At 37.6% G+C, this 15,171-nt stretch overlaps 1 protein-coding gene across 1 annotated transcript; it reads left to right on the top strand.

Annotated features, from left to right (window-relative positions):
- Window positions 1-507: 507 nt before the first annotated feature.
- rasip1 (Ras interacting protein 1) lies at window positions 508-14,591 on the top strand. The gene is made up of 16 exons (XM_026284493.1): window positions 508-829; window positions 2,981-3,102; window positions 4,181-4,629; window positions 5,628-5,888; window positions 5,983-6,206; window positions 7,108-7,263; window positions 7,677-7,881; window positions 9,538-9,836; window positions 10,187-10,348; window positions 11,384-11,424; window positions 11,827-11,981; window positions 12,460-12,572; window positions 12,661-12,952; window positions 13,094-13,257; window positions 13,356-13,497; window positions 14,036-14,591. Exons 2-16 carry the CDS (start codon window positions 2,981-2,983, stop codon window positions 14,212-14,214), a joined length of 2,964 nt encoding a protein of 987 aa, XP_026140278.1. The 5' UTR covers window positions 508-829; the 3' UTR covers window positions 14,215-14,591.
- The last annotated feature ends 580 nt before the right edge of the window (window positions 14,592-15,171 follow it).

The raw sequence follows: 15,171 nt of genomic DNA, 5'->3' as shown, positions 1-15,171 counted from the left end.
TCTGTCTTTGACATCCCGTCCCAGGTTTCCTGTTTCCTTTTTTCAAAAGCCCTACAACACAACACACACACACACACACAAAAGTGTTGGATAAAACATGCTGAGGCAAGTGTTAATTAGTCTTGTGCTCATCCCTTGGGTAATAAACATATATTCTGTTTCATTCATTGATTTATATCTCCTGAGGCTTGTTTTTATAGACAATAGTCAGGGTAGCACAATATTTAATCCCGTAAATTCAGTATGGCGTCTTTCCTGACTCAAGTCTACTGAATTCTTCAACTGTCTGGCAGTTTCCGGCTCTGTGTTGAACATGAATGGACATAATGGACATCCTGACTAGTGCTTATAACATTTTTCGTCTTGCTCTTTGTATGTACATCAGTGTCATTGACTTGGCTTTATGCATATACTTCATATTCTCTCTCTCTCTCTCTCTCTCTCTCTCTTTCAGGATATAGGTGTTGTCCATTGGGGAGGAAGGAAATTCTGTCATTTAGAACAATGGGCCTGCTTCTCTATCTATAGACGCAGAAAAGGGGAGAAAGAAACGAGCGAGAAATAGAGAGCAAGGATAACGACTCGAGGACCCTTCTTGTACATCGAAAATGAAAAATACATGCTAAAAAACGTATTATTATAAATTTGGGTAAAGCAAAGCAAGGCTTCATGTAGAAAATGGACTATTTAAACCTAATTATTCTGGAATAAGGAGACGCAGAACTGACCTCTACTGGTATTTATTTGATATTTTTATAATACACTTCAGAAACAGCAACAGCCATTCTGAAGATTTATCCTGATATAAAGTGGAAGCCCGTCACAGTGGGTAAGTCACATTTAGATCATCTGGTGGTGTGAAAAGCCATTTTAATGATGCAAAATGACTGATTTGGAGCTGTAGTCAGCATATACTGAATACCTTTCCCAACCAGAAGTAAATTTTGTTTCTTGGTTGTTCTACACACGCCATTTACCCAGCAGAATGTGATGAAATCAATTATGGTCAAAGAGTCAACATAATAAAGGTCAACTTCACTTTTGAGGAACATATGGCACTTAGGGGGTCTGTTCAGGGGTTTTCCCATCTGTCTGTGAGGATACATGTAGGTGAAGTCCACAATCAGGGTGGAGGACAAAAAAAACATATGTCATTATATGTAGGCGACATTCAGCGCTTTTAATCAAAGTACAACAAGGATGATATTCATAGAATGTGGTTTGGCTTCATAGCTTATCCTCAGCAATGATAGTTTTATGCTGGTTGATATCCTCGTCATGGCCTCTTGGCGAAGCCACTTGACTCTTACTTGACTTCCACAAGTTTGCTTAGCTCAGGAGCAACAGTGCCAAACCTCTGGTTTTCATTAGACATGTAGAAATGAATGTGAAATAAATCTTTTTCACAGAGCCATAACTATTCGCCGCCTGCCCTGTCAACTATGTGGCATTCCCCACTAACTGCGTTAATGCTCGGTTACTCATAGACCCTTAGATGACGAAGAACGTATGACACTGCACGTCCTTCAACGAGATGCTAGCTTTTCCTGCCATTTGTCTACTGAATGTCATTCCCTGCCAAAATATGATTTGGAGATAAAAAAATCTCAATAACAACACATATCTAGAAAATTACATGTTTAAAACTTTAAAGTCTTGCTTAATGCCCAATACTGATATACTGAGTCAGTGGTCTTCTGGTGTTTCTCTGCATCTATCTGTCTCTGACTGTTAAAGGGGTCATGTGACATTGATTTAAAGAATATTATTTAGTGTATTTGGTGTAATGCAATGTGTTTATGCGGTTTAATGTTAAAAAAGCATTATTTTCCACATATTGTTTCGCCTTGACGCCCCACCTTTCTGAAATGCGTCGATTTTTACAAAGCTCATCGTTCTGAAAAGCAAGGTGTGCTCTGATTGGCCAGCTACTGAGTGTGTTGTGATTGGCAGAAGTCTCAAGCATATGACAGAAATATAACTTACCACTTAACATATTGTGGTGCCGTGTGTCCCAGCGCTACGAGACAAAACCAGTGAAACACATTATAAATTAGGCATTTTGCTGCATCCAGTGAGGACATAATTACTGATTCTAATGACTTAAACTATCTTTTTATAAATCGTGTATCATGCTGCGTAAACATAAAATCATGTCTGCATTTGTGATCGAAGAAACGACAAATAACATGCGCTACTCTGGCCAACATGTGCGCAGGCACGCTTTTCCGACAGAAATGCTCATATAAGGAGTTCCGCTCTATGTTCCGCTGTTGTCTACGTCATTAGATCCATGTTCAAAAAAAAAATCAGCCAAAACTTGTACCAACATGGAAGTACAATTTTCAGCACAGAAATTCTCAGTCTTCTAAATTATTTTTTACAACTTTGGCCATGTTTAGCATGAGAATCCATCTCTTTAACACTGTGAATAACTCTGAATACACGAAACATCATGTACCCCCCCTTTTAACCACTGATTTCTTGTTGTGTCCTCTTTTGGAAGACCAAACAAAGTAGTTTCACTTTCACGACGAAGCACAAAGCGTCTCCACGATATGGCGGCGACAGCAACAATACTACAGCCAGAATCAAAGTTACGCCTTCTTTCTTTGTGTGAACATTTGGGTGGGTTATGCAAATTTTTCTACATCGTGACGTAGACATGTAAGGCATGTTCAAACGAGCCGTTTTAGGAGGGTCGCGGTTGACTCTTAACTTTTATAAAGAATGTCTCTTTGGATTTGAGGCTTTAGTCTTTGCAACTTGACAATTCTTCTTCATGCACCAAGAGCTTGTAACACTCCAAAGAGAAAGGAAAATTTTAAATCGCACCATATGACCCCTTTAAGACATTTCCCTTTCTTGCTTTTTCCTACTTCCCCCTGGTCCTTCCTCTCTCAATTTATTTTTGTCAGTATATCTTTCCATTCTCCACACTCCCGTCCAGTCCTTACCTCCCTCTCTCTTACTCCCTCAGATGGAGGAGTCTGGCAGTCCCCGATTTAGGAAGCTCCATTTCCCAGTGGGCTTGTGGATAAATTCTCCACGGAAACACTTTGCCAAGCTGGGAGCTCGCTGGCCCAGTGCAGCATCAGTCAAGTCAGTGTTCTGAACTTTCTCCTGCTCTCTGGATCAATGACGAATAAGAGTGTCCAAGATAAAGAAAGTTTAAAACATGTGCCAAGTTCTTAGAAATGTTGGTTTCACTTGGAAAAACCTTCATAACATTTTCAACAAACGTTTCAGTTTAATGACTCTAAAAGTGTCATGTGGTATAACCATCAAGGAGAATCTAACACCATATTTTCCACTTACCTTTGAATACATGTGTGTAAACATTCAACATTCCTTCACCATTACCTTTAAAAAGGTTTTAAAATAAATTTGGCAAGGTAAAACATATTCATGACATTTTGTGTGACATTTTACAACTTGAACTAACCTTGCAAGACCTTTTGCAAAGGCAAGAAAGACTAATTATCTGATATTTTAAGAGACTTATTGACCTTGACAAACAATCAAGATCAATAAGCTCAATAAGTAAAAATAATTAAGTAAAAATCTGAACCTTGGAGACACAAAATAAGAGTGATTATAACAACATTATTTATTCTTTCATTTATTTTTTCATGTGCATGCTTGCTTGTATGTCGGTTTCACCAAGTTTTTATATATTAATTTTTATATATTTTATGTTAAATCACTGCTTCTGCTACTATTACTTTCATTCTTTTTCTTCATTATGATATCAGTACAGTTATATCACCCTGACATAAAAAAAATATATATATATATATATATATATATATATATATATATATATATATATATATATATATATATATATATATATATAAATTATTTTAAATTCATACATTAGAACATGCTCACTATAGAATATTATAGAATATTCAAGTCATTGTATTATGAATTGCATTGTTAATTTTATTTTATTTATAAATTAATAGATATGGAAAAACAAACTTGAATGTCATTGGTTAACATTTTACTAAGAACATTTCTCTTTCCAGTTAATAGGGGCAGATTATGGAAAGATTGGCATGCATGACATCATCATGGATGCTTTACTGCTTTACTGTGCAAACTTCAGATTAATATGTGGTACACAATGTATGATTTGTATATCACCTCCTTCCTGTTGCTTTCATTTAATCAGGTCCACAACCAGCTCAGATGCCGCTTCCCTTCCCGAGGCCCCATCATCAGTCCCTTCCTCCCTCTCTCACTCCACCTCTTCTCTTGCCCCACCCTCTCCATCTCCTTCTCCAGCCTTTCTCCGCCCTCGCCCCGCCAATCAGCAGTCCCGGGCCAAGCGGCTGTCTCACCTTTTCCTGAGAGGCCGGTCCAACAGCGACAGAGACCGTGCCATTGGAGAACGTGAGAGGGAAATATGGGCGCATTCTGCCACCCCCTCATCACATCACTACCTGCCTCCCGCTGCCTCTAATGCCCCCGGGCTGGTCAAGATCTATGGAGATGCCCTGTCCAGTGGAGCTAACTATCGGAGCCTGCTGGCAAACATGCACTCCACTGCCCGCCAGCTCATTCAGCAGGTCATCATCCGCTACACTGAGAGAGAAAGAGAGAATGAGAGTGAAGACACAGGTATTTCATTCCCTGTTATGGGGAACCAGACTAGTTAGTCTGTATTTTGTAAAAAAATATGCATCAGTTACTCCATGGCCACAGCTGTCAAAGTTCTAAAAAGCACTATAAAGATATCAAAAGTGTGACTTTAATTCGATAGTTCACCCAAAAAAGAAAATAAAATCTTATGTTCACTATAGATGCATTTATTTGATAAAAAATACAGTAAAACTATAATATTGTGCAGTAATATTACAGTTTAAAATAACTTTCAATTTTAATCTATTTTAAAATGTAATTTATTCTTGTGATGGCAAAGCTGAATTTCAGCAGCCATTACTCCAGACTTCAGGGTCACATGATCCTTTAGAAATCATTATAATATCCTGATTTGGTGCTCAAGAAATTCTTTTTTATCAATATCAATATTATCAATGAAAACAGTTGTGATGCTTAATATATTTTTTCTTTGTTTATATTATTTGATGAAAATACAGTTTTAAAGCATTTATTTGAAATACAAATCTTTTATGACAATGTAAACACTTTCACCAAGGATAAATTGAATCCTTGCTGAATAAAATGATTAATTTATTCTACAAAATTGTAATTTTTATCTTTTGAACAGTATGTGTTTCATTCTGTTCATCACAAAAAAAGTTATGGCCTCAGTAGGCTTGGAATAAAGCACATGCTCTGTATGAATCACTTTTGTGGTTTGAATGGTTGTTGTTTGGAAAGAACCAAGATAAGATTCTTCAGAAATATTGTACATGCACATTTGGAATGACATGAAGGTGAGTAAATAATGATGGAAGCTTCATATTGGCATGAATACATGGTTCATCCATCCATTATCTTGTTATGTAGGAAAAATAAAACTTCAAAAGCAATCTGCAAATAATCAAATGTGCATTCTGAGTGGAGACATCACAGATTAGATGTAGGAAATTAGACTATACCCACTCATTGTATCATTCCCTTCTGAATGTCCCAACTTCCTGTTCACCTGTCAGCTCTCCAGAAATATTCCCCTGAGGACTTCCTGTTATGTGATGTCATTGGAAAGCCCATTCAGCAGCCAGATGGAGCCAATAAATGGCAAACAGAGTGCCGAAGGAGCGTGGCATCCTGGGAATGCCCCTTACAGTTAGTGGATATGTGGAGGCCGAAGGATGGCTTCGAACGACGGTTTGAGATCCAGCGCCTTGATGAATATGAGAGAGAGGAGAAAGAGAAGGAAAAAGAGAGAGAGAGGGATGGAGAGAGCTATCAAGGTTGGAACATTGTTATATTTAACTGTAAGACATTTTACTAGTGTATTAACCAGTGTGACTATTAATTTGTGGGAAAACACTATCGTGGTAACAGGAGTCCGTTGGAGACGGAGCCGCATGTCCTCTGGGGGCGGGCCAGAAGAAGAACGAGGTCATCGAGGGCGTAACTCAGAACTGAGGAGGAGTATTAGTGATATGAACCTGAGTCTAAGACGTCGCCAGGGCAACGCTAGCAATGACCCTCGGCGCTCTGGCAATGCCCCAAATGGACAGGATAGAAAGAACATAGTGAGCATGATAACAACTGAAGGAGGAGAGGTACAATTCTTTAATAAAATAAAAAACACCGGCCAACTTTACAATACATCACAACCTCAAAAATGTGAATTCGAATTTATAATAGGGCCCGACAATTTTTCTTGCTTGCAGTGAGCTAGTAGTTCAGATTTCTATTTGCCTTTCCAATATATTCACCAATTTTTTTTTCTTCAGATTTTTATTTCTAAACTCATAACTTCATTTTTAGAAGTACTTCAATGTACAGTATAATATTTATTATACTTGAATATTAACACTTAATATTTAATCTAAATGTTTATTTTGAAGTTATAAACAATTACAAATTTTTCACAATTTTACACATTTTTTATAAACTTTTAAAAACTTTTTCTTACTGAAGCTTCTAAGACTATAATTAACAAGTCATTTTTACAATGTTGACAAAGCCATGTTAGCCAACTAGATCATTTACCTAGCTTAACACTGACAAGCAGAATATAAAAAAATGTATTTAAAGTATTTAAAAATGTGCAATAATGATAATATTTAAGCATCAGCTTATTTAAATATTTAACATTTATTTCTAATTATTTAAAATATTATTTACTATACAACTTAAAAAAAATGGAATAGCTAAATAAATAAATAAAAAGCAAGATAGCAACTGTTGCTTCCATGACTATTAGTCAAGTCATTATTACAATATCAACAATAAATCATCTGTGTAAAATAAACACTCTCACTTGAACTCTCTCACATTCTTATTGTTAAGGCCTATAATATATATATATATATCCCTACTACATTTCCCCTAAAATATCCCTAAATTAAACCCCTAATACTAAATGAAACAACATAAGTCAACTTCATACCTGTGTTTGCCATTATACAGTAAATGCATGCAATCCATTCACAGTACTAACTGTCTCTGCTTTGTCAGGTCACTGGGTCAAGAAGTGGTGGAGGTGAGACAGACAGATGCACTCGGGCAGCAGAAGAAGACACCTGTGACCTGGAAGTGATGTCGCAGAGTCTGATTCTTCCACCAACAGATCGGCCTTACTTCCTGTTACTGCAAGGCTATGACCAGAGCAAGGCTAGACATGCATCATCTCACTTATCTTACAGCCATGACATGACATCATACCTGTATTCCTCTAATCACAACATACCATCAGCGCTTTCATACCTTTGAGTGGAATGGCCATTGAACACGCTGCACAAAACAGCCACACAGAAGCTTTATATACACACGTGGGCCGGACAATACCAACACAAGCATGCTGTGTCTACATCTTCATCTCTGCACAATGACCTCACACAAGCACACATTGTTGAAAACTGTAACACTCTTCATTCCTTATCACCGCTGTATTTATGCAACTTAAGATAGGAGATTGCCCAGATTGGAGTAAAGACCACAATGAAGATCATAACAGCTTTTTTCCACTCTCTGTCTTCACCGTTCACCCTCTCATCCTCTCACTCTCTTGTTTATTATTTGTTTAGGACTTTGTGTTGTACATAATGGCGGGTCACACACATGTTTTTGGGCGGAAGCCAACATTCCGGGAGCGTGAGATGGACAGGGAGAGAGAGAAGAAGGGGAAGAGGCCTCTAAAAGTGGACACTTACCTCTCAGCACCTGACCTGCTTGCCCGACACCTCCTGATCAGAAGAGACACAGCCGTCCCAGAGCAACCGCGAGGTCAAGGTACCCTTACACCAAACCAACATAAGTCAGATCAAACTAATGAATAAAATTAAAGGGATTATTGTTGCAAATGGGCTCTGCTTTCGATTTTCACATTCACATTCAATAATGCGGCACCAAGGATTGCAAACATTCGCGATAAAACAGGAACAGAAAGTACTGATGTGGAAAAACAGCAATACTGCAATCAGTGTTGGGAAGTTTAACTAAATATCTTAGGGTGTATTATTGATTAAAGAGCGCTGACAAATTCTGCAACTTTTCCCTTCCAATTAATTATCAAAGGAAGGAGCAAAATGATGTGATTCGGTTCATAATACAAGCAACAGTCACACTAGACCAGAGGATCTCTACTTTTGGTCCTCAAGGTCCACTGTCTTCAAGAATTTAGCTCCAACTCTAATCAAACAAGCTAATCTAGTTCTTCAGGATTACTAGAACTGTACAGCCAGGTGAGTTTGATCAAGGTTGTAGCTAAACTCTGCAGGAAGTGGACCTTGAGGGTCAGAGTTGAGAAGCCCTGCGCTAGTCTTTTAACATGCAGAATTTCAGTGAAAGCTGTAATAGTTGTAATGTGATGTCAAAGACAAAAAAACCATAATCCAACATACAATACATTGAAAATGTAAATATATGTAATCTACTCATTTTGCAGATCGCATTCAATTCAACAATATGAGTTCATCAAACTTCAATTCGCTTTCACTTCTGTTCTTGCCCCCCACATAAGCTTTCATATTAAATGAAGCTAGTGGAAAAACAAAAAGTGCTGTGCTGTTTCTCACTCAGTAAAACACTAACAGGTTTCTTTATTATGTACTTTTCAACTGTCTGTTGTCGCCCGATATCAGTTACAGTCAAAATAAATGGCACACTACATGACTTGGATCACAGTCAGGTCTAGATATTTGACCTGCTAATGCCGTCCACACATTACACGATTTCAGCCCTGAATTTTCTGCTCGCCAACAGTCTATTCAAAAACTGAGGCAAATCTGTTCAAGTTCACGTCAGTGCCAATCGCTATGTCAAAATTTTCAAATTCTCTGATATTTCAAAGAGAGAAGTGGCAATGTGTTGTTAAAGCCCGAGAGATATTTAGCAAGTAAAACATCAAGTGCTGTAGTGTGCAATTTGTTTTGACTGGAAATGATGTCGGTGACAACAGTGTAGTGTGAAAACAACAGCAATTTGATGACTTTGAAAGTCATGTAGTGCATAAGCAGAATAACACAGACATCAAAAATATTGCTAGCATATATTGCTAGCACATATTGCTATCAGCAAAGAAGAAGGTCACACTTGGATGCAGGTATATACATTTACTAAACAAAAATTATCAAAACATTACAAATACACAAAAGCACTTTAATACCACAGTCAATCTGAGGAATGTATTTTTTTGTTTTTTTGGTTGTAGTTATATTTATAATTGTTATTTATTTATACTTGGTGATGTTGCATCGTATTTGTAAAAAATAAAATAAAAATTATTTTAAATATAGCAAGCTACATCAGCCATGTAGCTTCTAGTGCTTCTAGTTTTCACCTTAAAATCTAGCATAGCTATTTTTTCTGTGGATGCTAGCTCAGCCAGCTACAGTAGCCTGTCCAATACTGTTTGCAATTATACTTCTGGTTCTTATTCTTCTTCAGCTTTGGCGCGTCCATTCAGAGGAGGACCTGTCACTCTTAACGGAGCCCCACTTTATAGGGAAGCAGTCCTAAAGCCTGGAGACTTGTTGGGTCTTGGCAGCCACTTCCTTTTCCTTTACCGTGACCCCCGTGTGACCCCCGCTCCGCCTCTGGCCTTACCGCCTCCATGGCAAGGTGACATGTCAACTTCCTACGGCCCTGGCGGGATGACAGATAGACAGGAAATGCTCAGGCAGTATCTGGGGTCCACAGAATCACTGCTGAGATTCCAGGCCAAACATGCGGATGCCCTGCTGCAGGTAAACACTGATACAATCGAATACTCCTTCTGATATATCCGTCATAAACAAACACCAGTGCATGTAAATACAGAGATCTGGGGAAGAGGAGGGGGTTATCTTAATGATTTACTGCAACAGACAAACAGTAGGCTACAGTGATTTAAAAATCATACAGCAGCTCCGTCAACACTTCAGCATAAATGCTTATAATACAGCATACTTAGTGAGTGCTGCAATGAAACTTAATTTAGGAAAAATATTATCACTGGTAAATTGTGGTGTAACAAATACTGCTGTACTTTCAACTTTGCCATGGCTTCATAATAGCTATTTATACAAGTCGGTTACTACTGCTACTTAAATTTCAGGAAATTATTTCAACGAACTCCAGCCCAGATTCAGGGGGCGGGGCTTTAGCACCTGCCTATCTTCTGTCGCTCATGATTGACTACGCCTCTAAACATCTGGATCCTGCTTTATTACCTCAGCTACTTTTAAAGGCAGCCAATCAGATCAAAGGAATTGTTTGGGTGAGTATCCAAAAGTCTAGTGCAGTGATTCCTCTCCAAGGCTATGTGTATGTGATTGTGCTTATTTAAATCTATAAAGCAGAAATGACAATGTTTTAAATAAATATAAAATTGTATGTTTTACTAATTAAATACTTATTATTATAATAATTGAAAACATAATTTTTGTACTTTTTATTAATTAAATGGCTTATGTTTTGACATTTTCATCCCATCAAATGTCTGCCAACCAAACCAATACCAAACTAAATGCAATTATGAAAAATACTTCTGGGTCTTTTTCACCTACATACAGTACAGTTTAGATTTGTGTTTCATTAAGTGAGTTGTTGTAATAATAGTTTTTTTTTAATAATATTAATCATGATCATGCTAAATTATATCCATAAGAAGAGATAAAAGGATCACGTGTCTGGTTTGGAGTGATAATAAATGGATTTGATTTTGATTTGTGTTGATGAAGAGTTGCTTGAGTGTTACTAATGGGGTAGAATAGGTTGGAAGCCACTGGTCTGGATAATATGAAACATCATGAAATCATGAAGTGTAAAACCACAACCTTTATTAGGAGTTAAGTAAAGTACCGGGTTGGGTTGTTATATAAGAGCACTGAGACGGCAATTGGAGTGCAAAGGTGATAATGAACATGACATGATTTAAACAGGCTGACACTGTTCTGGACACTTTTCTGCCCACTTTTGTGTTTTCTCAAACCACTGCAGAGATAAACCTGGACTAATGGTTAAAACACACAACACACTAATAGTTTATCTGAGAGTGTTTTAAAATGCTCTGACTCTCTCTCTCTGCATCGTGAAGCTGTGGTTGAGGAGCCACAGCTGCAGACACAGATGGGCTTTCACTGGAATTTCGCCGTAGTTTGTAAACAGAGGTTGACTGATGTCATTTCCACCCGTTTGGAAAATGTGCTGTCATTGTCCGGACACATCAGCCAAACACTCCCGCCCATGCATTCATCCGAGTCTGCTTTAATCTCTCTCTCTCTCCCTGTCTGTTCCATTATTCATCTTTCAGGACAAAATTAAAGAGTTCGGTGACAAACATCCAACACAAAAGTAAGAACCTGCACCACCTCTCCATGCTGTACTAGATCTGTATACACTGTTCAAACATTGTTGCTCAGTGACAGGTCTGTAAACAGCAAATTCCCCTCACCTTACCCAGGACTGAACGTGTGTTTTGCCATTCTTTAAATGATCCTTTACCGTGAAATGCCTGTGCATGCCTGCCTAGAATATACCTTCTATTTAAAGAAATTATAGAATCATATAACATCATGTAATTATATAATAACTTAATATATAAAAATAGTCACTTGTATTGTATATTATATATTTAATTAATTTAAATGTTATTTTTTATATAAATTATATATATATGTGTGTGTGTGTGTGTTTGCTTATTTGTGGATTTTGTGCACTATGCTGAGGTTTAATGTTTTTTTTATGTGTGTTCAGCTCAGCAGAGGCTGATGTTGAACTTGTTTCACCAAGCATGCAGAAGCTCTCCTCTGACCTTCGACCTCTAATGTTCTGGATGTCCAATGCCACAGAGCTCCTCAACTTCTTTCAGGTCAAAGTTGAAGCCATGGAAAAAGAATGGGAATTTGAAGGTTAGGGAGAGATCTGCAATTACAGCATGTTTTCTCAAAACAAAAAATACTTTTGTGTTGCATTACGTGCCGTATCTTTGGTTGTAGACGTGTTATGTCTTTTGTTAGACTAAATCAGTTTTCTCTCATCTATTTTTATGCCATCTTGTTCTTTTTAGTAAACCTGTTAGTCTAAGCAAATATTATTCACAGAGAAATAGGCCTCAACTTTGTATAGAATTACAGTGAGGATATATTCAACCTGCAGACTCATGCCTCATAAAACTCCTTTCTCATCACATCAGCCAAGTGTAGTTGTTATTCTTTCCAAGATGAGATTGTAAAATAACACATTTTGTCAACTAATATATTAAAACTGATTATAAATCATTAACGTTAATAATTACCAGGGATGATTTATGTCCATCTGCAAATCCTACTGACATTTAAAGTTTAAACATTAAATGAAGATTATGATTTGTCTCATCATAACCTGTAGCCCCGGGTGACCCAGTGCTCTCAGCTGATATGGACACCTGTTCTGAGGCGCTGGCACAGCTGGATGATGTCATTATGCACACCTTTCAGCAGTGTGTTTACCATCTGACCAAGGTTAGAGAACATGCATCAGTGGTGCTTGGATGACACATTTATTTAATGCATCTGATTGACTTAAAACTCATTTTCTTCTCTCTTTCAGACGTTATACTCTTTGCTCCCGGCACTGTTAGACACTAACCCTTTCTCCAGTGAGGAGAAGAAGAAAGGGAAAGCAGGACCAAAGGACAGAGCTGGTAATGAAGGGGAAAGAGATGAAGAAGAAGAAGACGTCTCCACTTTGCCACCCACCGTCGCTGGACTGGTGGAAGTGTATCGCTGCTCTTTGCAGCTTTCACGAGACGCTTGCCTCTCTCCACCGCTGACCTCGCAAACCTTTGGCTACCTCTTCTTCTTCACAAACACGTCTCTGCTCAACACACTCTTGGAGAGAGGTGAGAATTTACAGTCGTGTTTGCGTATGGCTTCGGGCAGCATTGACAGCAGTTGACTTGAGCAGGATATGATGGCGATGGACGACCAGAATAAATGCAAGTGTGAGGTTGAAAATGATTCATTTGTTCCATCTTTTACAGATTCTCTATTCTCTTGGTCACGTGCGGTTCAAATACGAACAAATCTGGACCTGGTCTTAGACTGGCTACAAGGAGCAGGTCTTGGGGATATTGCGTCAGAGTTTCTGAGGAAGCTATCGGTTACGGTTAACTTCCTGTGCATACCTAAGACCCGCCTTATTCAGGTTAGAACAAACTGAGCACATGCACTGAATATGTAAAGCAATGCTTTTCACATCCCTTACTCAGTCACATGACTATGAATTATCACTCTGTTCCTCAGTCATCCTGGTCAAGTTTACAGGAAGAACATCCCTTGCTAAGTCCTTCCCAGCTTCACCACCTTCTCACTCATTATAAGCTTGGACCAACCAGAGCCCCACCGTCTTCCTGGGCTCCGCCTCTTGGTACCGAACTTGGAGGTGGTGGGTAACAACCTAAATAAATTAACACATTCTTCCTGTATATAATGATACTACACCTGTAAAAACTATTTATATAAACTTATACGTATAACATACACTACTGTTCAGAAGTTTTGGAGTCTGTTAACCTTTTTTGAAAGAATGTAGTAAAAAAAAGACTATGTTTAAATTATGTTTCAGAAAAATGCATTCTTTTTCCATTTTTATTCATCAAAGAATACTTTAAAGGTTTTCACAAAAATATTACACCTAAGCAGCAAAACTTTTTACAACATTGATAATATTAAGGGTTGACAAATCAGGATATTAGAATAATTTCTGAAGATGAATTCACATGAAGGATCATGTGACACTAAAGTCTAGAGTAATGATGCTGAAAATGATGCTGATGATTTTTAATCGAAAAAATACAGCCATAGGAAGCATAAAAGACCATTACACAAATCCTACCGACCCCAAACTGTAGTGTAAATACTTTAAGTATATGATATTAATTTTATATATAATATATATGTTTTGTCTTTATTCATATTTTAAGATATTTATGAGAGTTTCTTGGACCATCCTCCTCTTATCCTGCCTAATGAGACACCTCGTCTGGATCTGACTCAGCCAATCCCAAGCCCTGAGCTATTGAAGGAAGTGACACGCCTGCGAACGTTCCTGTGGGGGCTCGACCAGGATGAACTTCCTGCTAATCAGCGGACTAGACTGTAACAAGAATTCATCCCAGTTTTCACATTATGAACATTATCTAGTCCTCACATAGAGAAACTACCAATCTTTAGACACTAGTAAGCTACATAAAGGCCTGTTCATATCAGATGATGTTATTTTTTGTTATTTTCTTTTCTTCTTTTTTTTCTGTCAAGCATATCTGTTGGATTTTGATGGATAGACACTGACTTCACTATGAATATGTATAATTCATTGCATTAGTTACCCTAAGGGTTTATGCTAGAGGAGATTCATTGCCTGGTTGCAATGATAAATGCCAGCCTGTTATTTTACACAGTATTCATATGTTCTGTAGGGTTTTTCATTCCACTGTTAATCTTACTAAATATGGCACTACAATAAACAAATCAAACTTTTATGATCAGTTTTTTTTATGTATTCTCATACATTTAGCGAGAAGCTGTTGGAAAAAAGTTGTGGTCACCTGCTGTTCTATTAATCAACACTGGGTGGCATGATAACAATGGACTCAACGATTAGTTAGAGAGAGACTCCACTGGACACCACTGAAAATACATATCACATATCATAGTTTATATTAATGAGGATCAGTATCCTGACAATTACTCTAGATTATTGTTTTGTCTAGAACGGTTTTTATAAAAACTTATTATATCCTATACAATAACTGTTTATAGTGGAAATGCTGATACATGCAGGGGCCCTTACAATTAAACAGTAGCCTACAACCATATGAATAATATATGATACTATATGTTACTACCAAAAAAACATAATACATAAATCCGGGTTTTATTTGTCATCTTTTAAAATTCTTTATTTGATGACAGTTCATGTAGCCTAATACCAATGTTAACACTAGCTATTTTATTGCAGTAATAACTATGTGGTGCTGCTATGGTGTTTGGCGCAACTTGTGGTTACAATGGTAAATATTTGTAAAGGTATATAACGTTAGCATTTAGATAGGCCTAC

Source organism: Carassius auratus, chromosome 16, assembly GCF_003368295.1.
Source record: "Carassius auratus strain Wakin chromosome 16, ASM336829v1, whole genome shotgun sequence".
Classification (NCBI taxonomy): domain Eukaryota; kingdom Metazoa; phylum Chordata; class Actinopteri; order Cypriniformes; family Cyprinidae; genus Carassius; species Carassius auratus.
This window is presented reverse-complemented; position numbering and strand designations above follow the sequence as displayed.